This window comes from Wyeomyia smithii, chromosome 2 (assembly GCF_029784165.1).
Source record: "Wyeomyia smithii strain HCP4-BCI-WySm-NY-G18 chromosome 2, ASM2978416v1, whole genome shotgun sequence".
NCBI lineage: Eukaryota > Metazoa > Arthropoda > Insecta > Diptera > Culicidae > Wyeomyia > Wyeomyia smithii.
This window is the reverse complement of record NC_073695.1, coordinates 170,063,665-170,083,720: the sequence shown is the minus strand read 5'-3', so window position 1 is coordinate 170,083,720 and position 20,056 is coordinate 170,063,665. Positions and strand designations below refer to the sequence as shown.

General features: G+C 36.4%; 2 protein-coding genes across 2 annotated transcripts in view; one reads left to right on the top strand and one right to left on the bottom strand.

Moving 5' to 3' along the window:
• LOC129720681 (potassium channel subfamily K member 10-like) overlaps positions 1–6,608 on the top strand; it is a 214,004-nt gene extending 207,396 nt beyond the window's left edge. Inside the window, exon 9 of the mRNA XM_055672240.1 lies at positions 4,075–6,608. Coding sequence (XP_055528215.1) covers positions 4,075–4,838 — 764 coding nt within the window. The 3' untranslated portion in view covers positions 4,839–6,608. The remainder of the gene's footprint in view (positions 1–4,074) is intronic.
• Positions 6,609–16,783: 10,175 nt separating this feature from the next.
• LOC129724889 (uncharacterized) lies at positions 16,784–19,914 on the bottom strand. Its single transcript, XM_055680167.1, has 2 exons — positions 18,489–19,914; positions 16,784–18,402 (listed from the first exon to the last, which is right to left on the bottom strand). The coding sequence occupies exons 1-2, from the start codon at positions 18,981–18,983 to the stop codon at positions 18,244–18,246; spliced, it is 654 nt and encodes a 217-aa protein (XP_055536142.1). The 5' UTR covers positions 18,984–19,914; the 3' UTR covers positions 16,784–18,243.
• Positions 19,915–20,056: the final 142 nt, after the last annotated feature.

Below are 20,056 nucleotides of genomic sequence, written 5' to 3'. Positions count from 1 at the left end.
AAGACTAGCTATGTGACGTTTCCATGCTTTCCACAATCTAAAGGTTGTTCAATTATAACTACTAAAGCTACAAGTTGAATTTACCCATTACACCAATTATAGTAGGTTATGAAGTTAACTGTAATCTCAAAAATGCATACCCCAAAGTTTATTAACCGTAATGGCCGTATCAGGCTTAGAAGATCGCTCCAAAGTTTTATTTTACAGCAGATATTCGTAGTTGCTTCAAGTTTCATCCAGAACATTCAAGCATACCTTTCCATCTAGAGATACGTTAAAATGCTACTCAGCAATGTGCTACAAGGCAGATCATCACAGGGGAAAAGTTTTCCCATTAATTTCAAAATTGAAATAAGAAAAGGGCCCTCGCCAGGCAGTCTTAAACGTTGCAATAAAGTTGCTAAAATATGTGGACTTCAAACTTGTACGCCCCCACCTGAGCGATTGGTGTAAAAAGTTTCGTGTAGGGGAGCGCATTTAAATATTCGAAGATTCGCGCGAAACAGCGAACAAAACATTCTTATGCATTTTATTTGATTCGGTAAAATTTAATCTGGATAATGTATACAGTTCATTTTGTGAAGATTAAAATGAGCAACACTATAATAAAGATGAGATCCAATTTTTATAATGCGTACAAATTATAAAACCAAAACTGCACATACCTCGTCGGTGTAAAGGAATAATTATATTGCATTGCTCCGACCTTCAAAACATTTATTTGATTACGCGTCTATTACAATGATGCTAACGAGTACCTGTATATTTGAATTATAATACTTATTTCAAATGGTAAAATATTATATTTTATTCTTTCTGAATAAAAAAAAGTGGAGTAAAAGGTGAAAAGCTAAAAGAGTAAAATATTCAAAGAGTATTCGAGTAAAAGAGTAAAGTGAAAAAAGAACAAAAAAGACAAATAATACAAATTAAAAAGTCACAGGAAATTAAATCTTCTAATTCTGAGATTTAATTTATTAAAAGTCCAAGTAATAAGCCAAAGAACGTGAAACATGTACTTTTCATTTGTTCTAAAATCAGTACAAAAATATATTATGGAACAAATTACTCTTCCTGGTTAGGGTTAAAACAGTTGTTGAATTTTCAACTCTACTCACCCAGATATTAGAATTTCCACTACCAGCAATAACATAATTCATTGTCTGCAGCACAGAAAATTAATTTCTTTAAAGAGACTGTACCAACCAACAAAGCCAGAGCAACCACATTATTACTCCCATGCTGTGCAGGCCAGTTATTTATTTCGCACCTTCACACTACGCAACAGGGTGTACGCTTTGAACAGCACATCTAACGCGTCATATGGAGAGAAGTTTTTGTGACGTGATACTGATTTCTGTCAAATATGATTGCGAGATGCCTCTCGTTCCAAACTGATCTGATCGTGAGAGTTATACATAAAAACAAATAATTGTCCAAAGCTCCAATTTGTGTAACGTAATATCTAAACAGACTTCCGCGTTTGCATTTGCAACGGAGCCTTCCCCAACCTCGCATTTTTACTCGTCTTTTGCAACATCAACTCACGTTTCCCAGACAGCTAATTCAGCATCCTCACTTCTACTAATGTTTCGTTGTTGTAGCTGTTCACAGATCAGCAACGTTTCAACGCATAGATATATAAGGATGGAGTCACTGCATCGCGGTCTATGTTCCTAGCTAGGTTAACTCTTGTGTCGTTTCACTACCGACTATGTGGCTTTCACCATAGAACAAACGCTCTGTGGAGTTCGTGTAGAATAAGTGAAAACAAGTGTAACTCAGCGGAAAGATCGTATGCATGATAACGGAATTGCTTTTATTTAATTTTAAAATTCCATGCACGACATTCTACTTTGCAGACATTATTTTAGGAGGAGAACGCATGTTCATAATAAGGTGAAATTACTCCTGGTAGCTGCTGTAGCAAAATTTTCTAACCTTCGGCGGAGGTTTTGTGCACAAGAAGTGTGCTAATGATATAGTAGTTTGGTATGCCTCGAACGGAAAAAAAACAGCTACTCGACTAATGTAATACCAGGCAAATTCATAATTAACTAGTCAATAACATTGATCTTTTTACTATGCAAAGTTAGAGTAATTGCTCAAGATATACAAATTATTCTTTTACAATCTTTCAGCGTCTAGTAAATGACCGTTGAGCTATAGTAATAGCAAACTACTTTATTATTCATAAATGACTAACAAAATGTTTAATCATGTTCATGATTTACGCTTCCCTTTTTTTATAACAGCAATTTGATTAAAAGAATACTCTGTATCAGTAGAACTTTGGTAGTAAACTTGTAATTGCAGATTTTTTTTTTCTAAAGTATTGTTTTGGGCCGGAGCGTTCCAGATTTTAATAAAATAGTGGCGGATTTATGGACATATAAAATTGAACTAGAAAAAATTAGTCACTATTTTCTTCGAAAAATTCTAGATGATTTTTTTTCCGAACACTACATTTTTTATAATTTTATTTTTAATAACTTCAAGCTTCCATAAAAAAAAATTATAAAACAAAAAGCCAACCCTTTCCTAATTCAAAACTTTTTTTTGGCATGGAACACGTCTTACGGCAATATATACAGAGGTCCATTTCCTCCATTCTTACAGCAATCAATTGGAAAATCACTTATGCATGATTAATTTTTTTGTGATGTTTAATGGACTCTGAGAGTCAAAAAACTGAATGCAATGCTGAACTGAACTATACAGAATATTCAAAAACAACCCCACAAAAATAAAAAAATATATGGGGAAATTTAGGAATCGAACAGAATTGAAAAAAGTGCAAAAGAGTGGGTTTGTAGCTTAAAAAAGTAATTTTTTCATAAATCACGTTTGGGCAACCTGAAAACAATTATTTAGAAAGTCGAAATGTTCTACAAAAATGCTATAAATAACATTATCTTTCAGTTTAGGGCTGAGTACCTTGACTTGTTTTTTTTTGGGACACCCTAATGTAGAGTTGTCAACTTGTTTGTATTTAATTTCTAAACAAATTTTTTTTTATTTTTTTTATTTTTGAAATTATTTTTATTCAGGTATTTTTGTTTAAGTATTTTTAGTTTATTTTATTTTTAATTTTTTTCCAAACAATTTTCAAAATTTAATTTTTTTTTAATTTGTTCTATTTTTTTCCTTTTTATCAAGCGTTACGTATTTTGTAGATATTCTCTTACGATATATTAGTTCTAGATAAGCCATATTTGAAATTCAAGAAAAAAAGTTTTTTACTTCTATATCTAATCGAGTCTAAAATTATATACATATAATCGAATCATATATAATCGAGTCAATATATAATGGAGTCTCTGTACTTTGACAGTTTAAATTTCCGAGTGTTTAATATATTGAAACGAGTTTGGGAATTATTTCATTAGTAATTCGGTAAAATATTACGTACATATCATTAAACATGTTTTCAATTGTTGTTTTGGCAGAATCTCGGTATTTTTATGTATGACATTCCGAGATTTTTACCGAAATCTCGGCTGTGTAAATCTCGATAGTTCATTTTACCGTACTCGGTGATAATATCTAAGTGTGTAGTGGGCTCGAATAAACGTGATTCATTTACGTGACCCGTTTGTTCGTTCGCTCTTTCCTATGAACCATTTTATATTGACGACTCGTGAGCCATTCGCCTATCCCTTAGAATAACTACGTACATACTGTATAAAGCGAACAAGAATAAACATTTTTGGTCATGATGACAATAGTGGATAGTTAATAGTTCACTAGATTCCATACATTTCAATGAATTTCGAGAAGTTTATATCCGACTCAGCAGTTCCTTTTCAACCAGTATATTCAAACCCACGCACGTACCAAAATAAAAGTCGCATAAACCTAACATCAACACAACGTTCAACCTTTTGTCGCGCCAGGGATTCTTAATATATAAGTCTAATGAAGCAAAGCTTACTCCATTAAACTGTTTGTCCCCGTTAGTACGGGGTTTAACGAGGATATTACGCTTAAAAAACATGGAAAATCTTCTGAAGGATACTTGTTTCGGCTGTCTTTCTCAACACTTTTTTTTTTCTTTCTTCTTGCTATTCCCAGGTTACGGTGGCATTTCACCACGCACACAATGGGGCAGAATAGCAGCGCTAATTTATGCTCTGTTTGGCATTCCGATTATCCTGCTGTACCTCTCTGCAATGGGAGAAGGTCTGTCCGGTGCGATGCGTTGCCTGTTCCGACGCATGCGACCGTCATCACACACGTCATCGAACAGCGCAAGCACAAACTCCAGCTTGAGTGGCAATTCAGCAATAAACAGTAAATCTTCCAGTACGGAACTACAGAAACGATCACAACAACCACAACAAAGTAGCAGTTATCATCAGACGTGGACAGGAATACATGATCCGCATGGTTACGGAGGTGGGAGTGTATCTGGCCTTGGTGGCGCTAGTTTAAGCGCAAGTAACGGGGTGGTAGCAGCGAGAGGGAATAGCAGCAGCAAACATAATCAATCAGTCGTACCAATATCAATCTGTATTATGATTCTAATTTGTTACGTAACGTTGGGTGCTGTTCTGTTCCACAAAATTCAACCCTGGGGTGTATTGGAGAGTTTATACTTCTGCTTTACCTCGCTCGGTACAATCGGCTTTGGCGATTTAGTGCCAACTGGGGACATTTCCCAGTATGCTGCCTCAGCATACATTGTTATTGGCATGGCGGTGGTAGCAATGTGCTTCAGTCTTATACAGACCGAACTGATAGTATGGTTGAAGAAATTTGCCACTCCCGAATCGCTCCCATCGTCAACAGAGGACGTAGCTCTTGTGTCGGTCGCAATGACGCCAATAAAGTCCTGACAAAGGCCCACCGATATTTTGCCTAATGAGTACAACTCATTGCCACGTCGGTCGACCGCTTTTCAGCGAAACACGCCAGCCAGACGCTCAGCTGGCATAATGGAAAATCATGTTGAATACTTCGTACCCAGGAGTGTGAGTGAGTTCAACCTCTCTGGGGTGGGAGATTTGGCCCTTCCACCAGCCAAACGTAGCATGGTAACGCACGCCGACAGCTCAACGATGATAACGATACCGAAGCCGCGAGAAAAAATGGTAACATTCGAAGATGAATCAAAATGTCCCCATGGATTACCGACAACGCCCCGGAAAACTGCTCTGGCTAATGATGTTTTTATGTGACGGGAAGGCTCCTGAGATGAAACCATTCAATCCCCTGGAGATATTATCAAAGTCTGATAGGGACTGTCGTCTCTCTTTCCCGAATCCTCCCCTCCAATACAGAAATAAGCTCATTCCTTCACTGAAGCCTCATCCACTGATATGATGCTCATGTTTAGAAATTGGAGTGAACATACCTAGATGTAAACACTCTAAAAGGCCAATGAGTGTCAAACTGAAATAAAACATGATTCAGCTCTAGTTATACCACAGTTAGGCTCTCTCCTAATGTTCGTAATTTGAGCGCGGCGGGATGGAACATTTCAAATGAACTGGCGTATGTTTATTAGAACTGCAACTATTTTTGAAAATAACTTAGCTTTCTTCTCGTTAATGCTAGAAACTCTATTTTTTATCAAACTCAGGCTAAAGAACCTAAACCTAAAATTGTTTCGTAAAGACTAACAGTACAGTAACGGTATTGTCAAGAGATTTGTCGTTATTCCGCCACAATTTTTTTTCGACTCTATTTCAAAACTCTAGCTGAAATTAAGCATTATTATTAAATATACAAAAGCCCGAGAACCACTTGATGATGGCTAAATCATTATTCTCAATTAAAAGGAACTACAATCATGAGACAGCTTTTAAACACCGTATTAGTTAGAACTTTCGAAATCAAGATAGCGAAACTAAAAATCGGAATTTATGTTGCACTGATATTACAATAGAACAAACCTGTTTATTGCAATGAAATAAAATGTCATCCATTCTTTCGTGCTCAGGTTTAAGTACATACATGTCTTATAGTATAGTGAGACAAGTCCATGTTTACACTCTAACAGGTGTCAAAACGTGACTTATTAAAAGTCTTTATACACAATACCAGAGCCTGGCGTGATACGACAAAGTGTACGAATTATATAACATAAAATCCGGTAACCTCACAATACGAGGCCAAATAGCGCAGAAGCATTTATGTTGATTACCTTTTTCATCGAAGCCAAAATAACAAAATAACACATATTCAGCTCAAACGATCTTAAGCAACACACTCAACAATTTTCTTTTATTTTGTTTCTTCATTACTAACAAAACATTTATGGTGTTTTGAAGCATGAATACAAAACTATGAAAATCAATGCATTCAAAAAAACAAGTTTGGAAAAGAGCTAACAACGCGAAAGTGTAAAATCAATCGAAAGAAAGCTCTGCATTATAAACGAAACTTCTTCTGAAGTACAACCCTGAATGATTATTGTTTTTATTCATCAGAATTACGTTCGAGAATAGTAACAGCCAACGTGACAAACCATTAAATCAATGCGCACCAGACTAAAATTGAATAAAATGACAGAGGTGTATCGTACCTAACCGTAAAAGTACGTTTAAAATAGTCAAAAAAGAAAACAGCTAAAAAAACTCTAAATAAACTGAAACCAAGAGAAATCTTTTTTTTTTGCATGTGCATATCCGAAACTCATTACTTACAGCAATTTCTCGATAATGGATTGAAAACACATGTTTCCATCAATTCGATACCTCTTTGCTAGAACTTTAATACATTAATAAATTTAAACTTGAAATATCTCAAAGTAAAATTTTTCTGGAAGTTTATTATCACGAAACTGTAAAAAAATTTGTTGAGATTTGATCTTAACGAAACATTTTCGAAGTATTCGTTTTTTTAACTCTTCCAAATATAAGTGTGGAGTGACGTTCCGCAGACGTTGCATAAATCATCCAAAGAAACAATCCAGTTTAAAAAAATGATTGTGCTGCAGAGTAGAAACCAATACTGAATAAATATAACACTGAAATACGTTTTTCCTAAGCACAAGGCAGGCGTAAAAAAGTGATACCTAATAACCACCATGAAGAAACACATACGTTCTATTAACGTTTCTTCAGCTCAAAAATCAAAAGTATTGTTACAGCCTAGATAATGCTCTAAAATATGTTCTCTTGCATATAGTGTCAAAAGTCACGAGATCGTTGATATTAACAGCTGCGTACATTTTACAAACAGTTAAATAATTAAAAAAATCAATTGAGCCTTTAGTCAAAGACGAGATAACAAGATACACAAGTGTCAGATCTTCTCATATACCTTGCGAACATCCAGTAATGTGGCGCCCCCGAACGACTCCCAGAAACATTAATGGTGAATGTGTGTGTGTGTGTGTGTGTGTGTGTGTGTGTGTGTGTGTGTGTGTGTGTGTGTGTGTGTGTAATGTGCATAAACTATCGAATACGAGCTGGACAATAACAACTACAAAAATGTCTTGTCAAACGTGCCAAACCAATAATACGCACACAGACACAGTTGATGTTTCTTGGACGCGTTGAGGGCGTCAACCTTGTTTCCAGTCCCATGCAGAGAGCTGAGTGTCTTGTTATTGCTCGTCTTAGCTGTGGGTCATAATAATTTCTGTCATTTGAAATTGTGCATTTGAATGCTTCTAGAGCGGATTCAATATTCCCTTCATTCCGCAAAATTAACTCATAACAAAGTTATTCTAAATATGATTCTTAAATCTTTCCCAACTAACTTTGTCATTATCAACACAGAGCTGTGATATAGAAGAAGTTATGTTCACTACATATAGAGTAGTGAGGGGCAAAAGTACGCACTTAATTGTTTTTGTAACAGAACTATTGCAAACAATCATTATAAAATTCGATCTTGTTTCCGAGCGGTACATAAACCTTTTGTCTTCAAAATGTATTACCAGAGTTTTTCGGATTTTGTTTGTATCATGAGAATTTCAGTTTTTAGAAAAAAAACTCAAATGCGAACTTTTACCCAGCATGCGGGGCAAAAGTAGGCAGTTTACGGGGCAAAAGTTCGCACTGCATGAACAGTGTATTTATTACACTATCCACAATAAAGTTAATTGTTTTTGCTAGTTTTACACTGGTTCTTTCCAGCTGCGTTAGAGAGGTGCCCCGAAGCAATTTTCTTATTTCCGGAAATCCGGTTTTTTGGGGATATGTTCCGAATCTCAGAAACTTGAATATCACCCGATATGGGTATTTCTGGAAATTGACCAAATACCACCCCATATGAGTTATTTCGGATTCGGAATGATGTCAAGGGACCTGAAAACGATTCCAGACGCTATCTTGAATTCCAAGATGGTGACTTCCGGTTTCCAGAACACAACCCAAAATGGCCGAATACCGATGTGTGTATTTCACGGATCGGAATGATGCGCAGACACCAGAAATCAACTTTAAACGCAATTTGACTTCAGGCGCCATTTTAAAATTCAAGATGGTGACTTCCGGTTTCTGAAAAGCATCCAAATACCATCTCATATGAACACTTTTGGATTCGGAATGATGCCAAGAGACCTGAACACCAGCTGAACCGAGAGTCACCATCTAGAATTTTAAAATGGCGTCTGAAGTCGATTTCCAGTCTCAGGGCATCATTTTATTTCCAGCAATACACATATTGGGAAGTACTCGACCATTTTGGGTTATTTCCTAGAAACCGGAAGTCGACATCTTGGAACCCAAAATGGCGTCTGATGTCATAAAATAGTCTCAGAGCATCATCCCGATTCCGAAAATACCCATATTATTTTCCAGAAACCGGAAGACGTCTCTTGAAATCCAAAATGTCGTTATCCACGCTCTGAACATCATCTCGATTACGAAAATACACTCATTGGAGGGAAAATAAATATTGCATGGTATTTGACCTTGTTTTTTCATTGTTTCTATGGCTTCTAGAAGCCCCAATTTATCGCGGAAGGACCATTTTGAAAACATATCAACAAAACCATTAAAATGGTTCTAAAATTCTATTAAATAAATCATAAAACCATAATATTCCTTAGTTTCAGAGCATATTTGCATATCACTGGTTATTCTTGAGTAATTCCCGTACAAAAAAATTGTTATCGAGGCATTTTTTCATTACGGTTAATGGCACTTAGTGCGTACTTTTGCCCCACGCTCTATGCGTACTTTTGCCCCACAATGAGTTTTCCAGCTGGTTTGAGTTTTATGATAAACTTCAAAATATTTTCGGCAGAACAAATTCACACTACAAACCACAATTATACGAGAGTCTTTTGGGTTCTGTTGATTTCGAGTTTCTGTAGTTTTCCAATAGGTCAATCATAGCTCCCAAAACTAAGAAAATTAGATCAGAACAGCTTAAATCACAATTTTCCTCATAGCTTTGCACCATTTAAACGGAATCTTACGTGTTTACATGTGTGATTACCTAACACGGTAAGAGTCAAAAATCCATTAATGGGTACTTTTTCAACCATTTCGCTAAAAAGTGAGCCAACCCATTTAGTGAGTAAACTCGATTTACCCATTAACGGGTATACCGATTAAACGTCAAAAACTGGGTTACAATTTCACTCATTTTGAGAAAAGAATTTTCTCAAGGAAATGGGTGAAATTTTACCCATTACTAAATAAACGGAAAGGTTGTGATTATCGCTCAAAAAAATGAATAGAAGTGAAAGTGAAATCAATTATTTTTATTTATTTGCAAAAATGAATCTTATTTACGAATACAGGGGTATTTTGTCTGCTATCATCGATTGTCAGAATCGCTATTCTCTGCAACAAAGCCAATACCATACGGATAGTGAATATTCTAGACCTAATATAAAAAAAATCTCACATTGTAAAATTCAATACTTGATATAACATACTGTTTACCTTGCAACTTCTTGAACGACACAGTATCGAATCTCTTTTAAAGTCCTTCCATGGAAATTGTTGACAAATAATAAACAAAACAGATCGTAGAAGTAACGCGTGCGAACATATCGACAGAGCAAGCTAAAACGATGCTTGAAGTATTTTTTCACCCATTAATGGGTAAACAAATGACTCATTTTTTTTCTAAGAACATGGCTTCCTAATGCGTACAATTTTACCCATTTCACATTTCGAAATTTACCCATTTTTTTGACAGCCGCATATGAGAGAAAAAAATGGGTACAACAATACCCATTGATAGGTTTTCGACTCTTACCGTGAACATTATAATACTGCAAATTCATACACTGTTGCCAGTTTATTTCGCTCGTATGTTTCGAAAAGGCCAATGCGTACTTTTACCCCGTGCGTACTTTTGCCCCTCACTACTCTATGTCTTTGATCTGTTAAGGGGTAAAATACCACTTTACTCTTCAAAAAAACTATATTGCTCTATCTAAAAGTAGTCAATGTTAACCTTATAAATCAAACGTGAAACTTGTGCGATTAACTCGGAATGGTGTAGGGTAGGGGTGTGCGAAACTGGCTTTTCTGGTGTCGAAACGAAGCGAAACGAAATTAACCCTTAATTTCGGTTTCGCCAAATTAGTCGAAACGAAATCAAGGTGGATTTTGAGTTCTCGAGACAAAACGAAATTGGTCTCTAAATTTCGCGAAACTTCGAAAAATAAAATAAATGTTTCTGAAACATAGCATTACAATGACTTGTAACGTTGGAGCGTACGCTAACGAAGTACCCTTCAGCAGTTGATCGCAAGGTGCTTACCTGGTCGACGAAGAGTAACGTAGGTATTTAGATATCGATAAACCGACAATGACGAGAAAATCAAAAATGTTAAAAACTAAAATCTTGATGCATTCATTTATACAGATTATATTGCAGGTAATAGTAGCGCGATAGATACAAATGATATAAAGGTCAAACTCGAAATGTCTTTGTAAATAATAATTTAATAAACTTCTGAACTGATTCTTTTGGTTTGAATGCAACTATGTTTAAAATAGTAATCCTTCTTTCATAGCACTTTCATCATTCAAAATCCAAGTTTTGTCCTAGAGCTCGAACTGGAAAACATGAGAGATGGTAGGTAGGTTTTCAACCATTCCTGTGAGTTTTGGTGTCCCTAGCAAAGATAACTTTTCCAAAGAGTTTTCCTCGACGGCCTTCTGATGCATTTCTGCATTCTCTAAAAGCAGCAAAATTCACAGGAATGGTTAAAAAGCTGTAAAACCTTTGGAGGGCAACTTTTCGCTTTTGTCGACCAGTGTTATTGAATTTTTTTTAACACCGTTTAACACCTAGACTAAGTGACATCTTTATTAATTCGAGGAAAACAATATTTAAGTTAACTATTCTGTAAACTTTGAAGTTTTCAATATTTTTGCACATTTTTTAATATAACTTAAAATTACTTTTTAACTGAGCAGTTCCACAAAAAATGTCCCGTTTCAATGTTTTTTGTCATTTTAGATTTGGCCTAAACTTTGCATAAACGTTTCTATAGGCTGAGAAGCTATTTAAAATGCTATTTTGGAAGGGTTATTGTGATTATAAATATTTTCAGAGCCAAACGTTTTTTGATCAGTGTGACGTCTCTGGGAAAGTTTTAGACAGTAATTTTATCTTTCCGATAAAAAAAATTCATTCATTTCTTAAAAATTCATTTATTTTTAATGTAAAAGAAACATTAAAATAAATATAAAAAAGCTTATTTTTCAAAAATCTTTTTTTTTTGTATAAAAATTACAAAAAAATTACCAAAGCGATGAAGAAGTCAAAAAAACAGTTATATTTAAAAAAAAATTTACAACATGTTTATTTTTGGAAGGATAATATTATTATCTACAACTTTTTCAAAGGCACTATGCCAATCAAGCCAACTGTTTCGATTATAAAAATATTTTAATTACCCACAGAGTGTCCAATTGGAGATTAAAATTATTTTTTTTGACGATCGGTTTGTTTGACTGGCACAACTAGTGTCTCTGGTAAGGTTTTAGAAAATAATTTTGTCCTAAAAATATGCCCTGTGAGTTTCTGCGACACCAAAAATAATAAAATGCATTTGGGACCATTCCTAATCTACGTGGTCATATTTTGATCCCTTAAATACCCCCCTACTCCCCCGTGGTCTTTTGTTTTGTGATCTTATTCTGCAAATATATGTACAATAAAGAATGAAAAATTTATAAAAAAAAATTAAGGTTCAAGAAAACTGATTATTAGTATTGCGCAAATTGTAAATAGAATTTCCTGTAATATCATTTTCTCAAAACCAAAATAACAAATTGATAACGGTTGTTTAACGGTTGTTTTTTTGATAATATTTCATTGTCTTTAACAAATATAACAATTTCCTTACCTGAAAGAATTTTAAAATACGCTTTTCGGTTGAGTATATTCAAACTGATTTTTAATTTGTTGTTGAGTATCAAAATAAATAAAATTTGTTTAAGCAGTTTGATCATCTACGATAAATTTTTCGCTTATAGTTATACCATATGGTAAATTGTATACTCATCTAGAAATCATCTAGAAAAATATTTAGTTGATAATAAGTGAAATCTTACTTTTAGTGATTTTCAGGTATCGGATTTGTGACTTAGTTTTTTTTAATAAATTACAAAGTTTTTGAATGTCGAACAAAATATAAACATCTTTCTTTCTTCCTTCAGTTCACGAACATCCAGGTTTTATATATTGTTTTTAAGACTAAAACGTTGATTTTCTTTACCGGTCGTTGAGTATTGAAATATACTTCCAGGAAAAATTACATAAATCCCGAACATTGCAAAATAGAACTATTATTCTAAAGAAGTAAATGCCATATAAGGCAAAGCCTGTTCTCTTATAAGACTACAAGCTCTGCCAAGCAGGAGAACAATGCTACAACGTCTCTTCATTTTCGACCTTTTAGAAAACAACGTAGTCAGCTCAGAATTGCTCAGCAAAGTCCAGTTCAACGTACCACAAAGGCTTACTCGACGACGTGATTTTTTTCGGATTTCCAGATACCGCACTGTTTTTGCCCAAAACAATCCATTTGAAGTGTGTTGTTGTAATTTTAACATTGTTTCTGAAGTGTACGATTTTAACATGACCAAATCGATGCTTAGACTTAGAATAAGTAGTTTTTAGAAATGTCTGTACGATTTTGTTTCGAAGACTTATAAATTAAATTAAATTAATCAAACACAAAAAAAATTTCTTCGTTTGGATAAATTTGAAATATGTTTCAAAAATTTGATTACAGTTAATTGCTGACAACTCTCAAACTTTCCGTGACACTTATTAATTAGTCGTGTCAAATAAATTTATTAATGAAAAAATTGCGGAAGCTTCGTCTTGACTTAGTGGCAATAAAAAATTATAAGTCAGAAAAAAGACTACGTGGTCTATTCGTTAACCCCCACACCCCCCACGTGATTTTTCGTGGCCTTTTGATAAACCCCCCCCCCCTCCGTCTCCCTATATATGATTACGTGGTTTGGGAACGTGTCCCCTAAAACAAGAGTAACATTTCTCAGTTATGTGTTCAACGAGAGCGAACCATGTACTTTTTATTCATTCATTGATAAAGTATACTTTTTTGGTAACACGTTTAAAATATTTTTGATATTGTTCCTGGCAATTTTGAAAGCTATGCTGACTTTGAAGTCAGAGTGTTTTGAAACAATACTAAAAATTCAGGCAATTACAACTTTTTCTGCTTGACACATCGATCACTCTATCTGCACTATCTGCACTATAAGGCATGATATCTGGTCAGCCTAGTGATAGCAATGGACTATCTGAAAAAACACATTTAAATACATTACGGTGTGCGAAGAGGAGTCCTCTAACACAGAGAAATCCGAAAAAACGCTTGAAAATTTTTACAAGTCGAGTAGCATAGAACATTTGGCCTGTAAGATATAGCTTCAGAGCTTTAGTTTTGACAGAAATTGCTATGCCCTCCTAAACGAAAGACAAAAAGTGACCTCTTTAACCTTGTGGGCAGCAAATATAACCACATTTTGATGCACGTAAAAGATGCGTAAAATTTATTCCTACAAACAAATTACTAGATACCTTGGCGCATTTGGACGGCTTCATATTCCTCGAATATGACTTCAGTGATGACATGAATTTTATGCTCTGCGTGAATAAAAAATACTTCCCGCATGATGTTACGGTTTTGTCTTTGAAAACAAAAATTACCGGCTGAGAGTTTATTCTCCTATGTCTGACTTAGTATACCAGATATCTGTTGAGATATATTCAATTAATTTATAGTCGCAATGAGCACAAACCATAATAATGTGCATCGGAAATTTGGTCCGAAATTTCGTAATCGTCGAAATTGGAAGTTTAATTTCGCGAAATTTTAGGCGAAATTTAGCGAAATTCAACGAAATTTTCCGGCAATTTCGCGAAATTTCGGGAAATTTCGAGTTTTGCGAAATTATACGAAATCATTCGAAATCTCGCACAGCCTTAGTGTAGGGGGAATAGGGGCATAATGAGCACCCTAACTTGGTTGCTGATTTAAGCATGGAAAACGACAAAAAATTTAAACTGTCTTTAGTACAAAACTTGAATTAACTATCTATAATTGAAGGTACACTATTCACAAATTGAAAAGTTTATCGTATAATGGTGAAAAACACAAATTAGATTTATGCATCAAAAACTAGCAATCAGTCGATGTGTGGGGCACAATGAGCGCCCCACTGGGGCATAATGAGCACCCACGGGGTATAATTAGCACTCTTATAGGACATACCTTGAAACTATGTAGAAGTACAACTAATGGGCCAACGTTTGTCGCGGGATGCCGTGATACTTGGCGGCTTGTTTCGTGAATGTCCCGTCGCGCCTTATGGTGGCCAATTCTTCCTGAAGTCGCTTTTTCTGACCGATTCGGTCTCGAAGATTTTCTAATATATGTTCGCACCATCACTGTAAACAAACACTGACTATGGAAACAGACAAACTCACAAGTCTACTGAGATGAATTTCAGGTAAGTTTATGTGACAAGGTGTGCTCATTTCACCCCACCTAAAGGTGACCTTTTCGCCCCTATTGAATTAGTTAAAGTTAACATGAGATTTTAACGCTAATTTTAGCTTAAAATCAAAACTTCAATGATGGTGAAATTTGGGGTACGACCCATACATCATATTGATGTGTCTACATACTTGATTGAGCCATTTAAACGACCGTAGAAGCTTATTTTGTAGTGCGCAATAGTAATAATTTTTCCAACATCCGGGAACCAAGTTGATTTTTCAATATTTTTCCATATTTTAAACAGACAAATCACTTTTTTTCTACATAAAGAGATACTGTAGTAACTACGTAAGAGCTCCACATACCATATTGTATTGAAAAATGCGTAGTTTCGCATAAAAGAGAGGTGCCCATTTCGCCCCGTGTGCTCATTATGCCCCTAATCCCCCTATATCGAAAAAAATGCTTTATCGTGTTTATGATCGCCGAAAAACTATACTTAAACGATTTAATTTATCTTTTTTTAAATATTCCTTATTACGTCATAAGTCTTTAAAGAATCATTTTGAAATGCACAAAGTGTATCCGCAGACTAATAGACATAACACAGTTATGCCTATTAGTCTGCGTATGTGTTTGTGTGTATGTATGTATGTAACGGTCTCCCAATCTCACTCGATTTTCTCAGAGATGGCTGGACCGATTTTCATGAAACTAATTGCAAATGAAAGGTCCAGTTGCCCCATAGAACCCTATTGAATCGTAATCGGATTTTTAGTTTCGAGGTTATGTATCAAAATGTGAAAATCACAAAACTTCAATATCTCAGTAACTACAAAACCGATTTGAACCAGCCAAGATCGTGCCATAATCACAATTCCCTGAAGAGAACGTAGCTCAGGCTAGTTTTATTATAAGAGGGACTTAATTTTGTTAGGATGAGAGTCAGCAGGGATACCACAGAATACAGCTTGAAAGAAGAGTATGTAGTAGAGAGCCTGAGAATAAACCCATCTTAAAGTCTTTTAACAACCAAATGGCCTGATTCTACTAAGATTAAAATCCACGACCACCCGCTTACCGAAGCGGACCCTGTAACCTTGCGGCTAAGAAGCTCCCGCACAAGTTAGTAGCAACCACAATTTTCTTAGAATTTTGTACGCAGTGGTACATCTGTTTGTCTGTGCTTCAATTTCCAAAGTTTCAATAACTTATGTCTCAGGGTGGAGTATCTCAGGAAGAGTACGATGGACTATAATTACAGCTTCATATTTACGATCCATATTTCAATTTGATGTTTGGTTTAAGAAAAGTTTCTGCAATAGTTGCAATGTAAACTTTATTGACTATCAAAAAAATTTAAAACTCGAAAATTCATAAACTCGAACAACACAGATGGTTATTTCAGTGTAAAAATAATTATATTTGGGTTTTCATGTCCTCAGAATCACTATAACAGCTTGCTTAGTTTTAGCACTCTTCTCCAGGCACATGAAAAGCCGCCATTTTTTCTTGACCTACAATATGGTGCTGACTAGAGATCCTCAGAGGGAGATATAAGCGATGAAAAAACCGCTGATTTGGCAATTCACATATCAGAGGTGCCAGATCTCTTCTCAAAGCGCAACGTTCACTAACTTTTTTTTATTTGGCTCGTATAACTGATGGTGACGGTGGAAGTCCTGGGGAATAATAAAGTGCATCACAAAAACCGTGAAGGTGTTAAATTTTATGTTTATGTTTAAATTAACAAAGGGTTTGTGAACCACCAGTTAAAAATCACTGTGATGAAGCAACTTTGAAGCATTCTCAATTCATTGTTTAACAAAAGAACATGAAAAACGTGTAAAAATAAATATATTCTTTATTGACCTTTATTGCAATACCTTTCATTGTGTTACCTTTCTTGTTCGTTTCTCTCGAATTTTGACATGTTCGTTTGGCTCACAACACTCTCTTCGCATATCTATCCCTCTGAGTATTGCTAGTGCTGACATCATGGTACCTTCGTTTGGCTTTATCATGCCAAACTTCGTTACATTGGAATGTGGAGGGTAGGGTTGGTCGATTAAAAATTGCCAAATCCTGCGTTATGTAATACATTGACATGCGTTCGTTTAGATGCACCATGTTTTTCATAGATTTTTCTTTCAAAACTATTTGGATTATGAATGTCATCACTTATTTTTATTTGTTATCATGAACTAAAACAAACAGCTTCATTTCTTTAGAAAGAGTGCACTTGATAGAATTAAAAAAGCGAAAGAGTCAGGGCCATGTTTTTTCTGATGAGAAATGGCCTATTACAGTCAATACTGGCACAATTTGGTGGATTTTAATATCACTCGATCCAAGCGAAATTTTGGTGGAGGAACGGTTATGGCATGGGGAGGATTTTCTTATGACGAAGAGATTCCTATCTGCTGGATCACCACCAAAATGAATTCCAGCAACTACTGCGAGCATCTGGAAGACGTTTTGGTTCCATACTAGGAGATCATATGGAAAAACCTTTTGTATTTCAGCAAGACAACGCTTCTATTCATGTTTCCCGACAAACCAAGGCCTGGTTTTCTGAAAAAGACATGACCGTACTTGATTGGTCAACATGTAATTCGTATTGCAACCCGATCGAGAACCTCTGGGGCATATTGGCTGCAAGAGTTTACGCCAATGGATGCCAGTTCAACACAGTAAACGACCTTAAATCATGCTCACGCACATGCTGGCAATAAATCTCTGTAATTAATCTCCATAACCTTGTCAATTCAATGCCCAGAATAGTATTTGAAGTTATTAAGAATAAGTGAGGAGCTACAAACTATTAGCCAATTAATTGACTCAGGAAATTTAAGCTTTTACTACGTTTACTTAAGGTGCATCTAAACGAATGCATCAGCTTTTTTCGGAAAAAATCCTGAAAAATCTTCGTCCTTATTTGAAACGTTACACTTATGCGCCACCATGTGAGCTTACTGCCTACTAAATTATTTTTGTGAAATGGTGTTTGTCTTCGCTAATGGGTGTGCGCGCTAGCTTAAATCAACACCAGCGGCATTACTGACGTTTTTTGTCTTTGATAATGAATATACCCGCTTGCTTATAGCGACACTAGCGGCATTACTGCCCACTGTGCAAAATTTCAAAATAATCGTTATTTTTCTGGTCGATGAAATCGTCTTCGAGTGACACGTCTGTTTGTCTGTGGCTTTAGTTCTGTCCGGTGTTTCACTTCGCATGAATCTTACTTACTTATCAACAAAGGCCTGTGAGGCCTGTGCCGTATCTAACAGCCAACGCCATTGTACTCGACCCATGGCTATACTCGTCGCCACTCATGCAGATTGCGTAGGCTGCGGAGATTTTCTTCCATTTGGTCGATTCACCGTGCACGTTGCGATCATACACAGCACCTTCCGTTCGAAGAACCCAAGGGCACACTGGTCCTTCACGAGCAAGGTCCATGTTGCATGGTTGTACCGCCGACAATGACACTAGCAGAGAGATCAAAAGACGCATTATGGCCGGAAATCGCGCTTACTTTGGACTGCGGAAAACGCTCCGATCTAACAAAACTCACCGTTCCACAAAGTTGACCATCCACAAAACACTTATTAGACCGGCAGTCCTCTAGTGAGCCCAAATACACAAACTCATCTGTCATCTCGACTTCGTCACCGTCGATTAGAACCCGTGGTGGGAGGCTAACAGAGTTTCCCTTCTTCGTCTTCGACGTATTCAATCGGTTGGCCTCTGCCTTTAGTCTGCTGTACATTTCCGTCAACGTCTCAAAATTGCGTGCCATAATGTCAATGTTGTCGGCGAACCCAAGTAACTGGCCGGACTTTCTGAAGATCGTACCACTCGTGTCTATCCCCTCTCTTCTAACAACAGTTTCCATGGCAATGTTAAAAAGCAGACATGAAAGCCCATCACCCTGCCGCAACCCTCTTCGAGATCGAAAGGACTCGAGGGCGTCCCCGAAACTCGCACTGTACACATCACTCTGTATATCGTCGCTCTGACCAATCGCGTAATTTGGTTCGGGAACCCGTGTTCGTGCATAATTTACCATAACTGATCTCGTTCGATTGTCGCTCTGGAATCGATGAATAGTTTGTGCGTGGTTACGTTGTACTCGCCTTTTTTTTATTTTTGTTCACACAACATTTATTTGACACGGCACAATACAAATTAATGTTTTACGGAGCCAATTAAATCTAATGCCCTATGGTCTAATATATCTTATGAGCTAAAGGCAAATTTTTTATCCTCGCTGCCGACTACGAGCTAATACTTAAACTAACATGTTTTTTTTATCCGAGATTCGTTTCGCTGTTAAATGGGCACCTTGATGCTCTTCAAATAGCTATAAATATGAAGCATGTATGGCAAGTTTTGCTGAGCGAGGATATCACGAACTGGCACATAGGGCTGTATTCCTCGGGCCCTTACTCGCGGCGTTTCTGTAGTACTTGCCGCAGAGCAAAGATCTGGTCCGTGGTGGCGCGGTCCCCCGTGAATGCTGTGGAAACCTATATTGGCACGTAGGAGAATCGCCCAGAATTGCATTACGGACTTACCTATGCGATCGATCACTGAAGACTGACTGGAGTACGGCGATACGAACCTGGTGAATCTAGACGACGCTGACGAAGCCAACACGATCACTCATGGCTCGTGTTGATTCGTTATCCATCCGTAGCATTCGTGGAAGAGTGATGTTGCGACTTACGAGATGCATGACTCAGGGCTGGAAATAGAGCAATACGGTATATTGTTCCAGGGGTGTACTCAACCCCCACAAATGCCTCTTTTTTATCCCCACGAATTCCTTTGCGATAGGTAATCGGCAGCGGCATAGAGGCTGGGAGAGTACCTTGTAGGCAGTGCTTAGCAACGTGATTGTGCGATAGATACTTCAATCCAGCTTGTCATCTTTTTTGTGGATGGGACACACACTTTCTTCCATCCATTCCTCCTGTAACGTCTCATCCTATCAGATCCTGACAATCTTCGCATGAAGCGGACAACCGTAATTCTTGAAACCCAACTTGATATATGCCACAAAAGATGAACTTTCAGCATTTTTGGCAAATGTGTTGTTTACATAAGGATAAACCCTTTCCACATCCTTGGTGGAATTTA

What these genes read in the sequence shown, in the direction of transcription:
- LOC129724889 (XM_055680167.1), bottom strand. Translation starts at nt 18,983, where the DNA reads ATGGTAAATTATGCACGAACACGGGTTCCCGAACCAAATTACGCGATT. An exon ending in ATGGTCAACTTTGTGGAACG is followed by an intron (nt 18,403 to 18,488) that starts GTGAGTTTTGTT and finishes TCTCTCTGCTAG; the next exon opens with TGTCATTGTCGGCGGTACAA.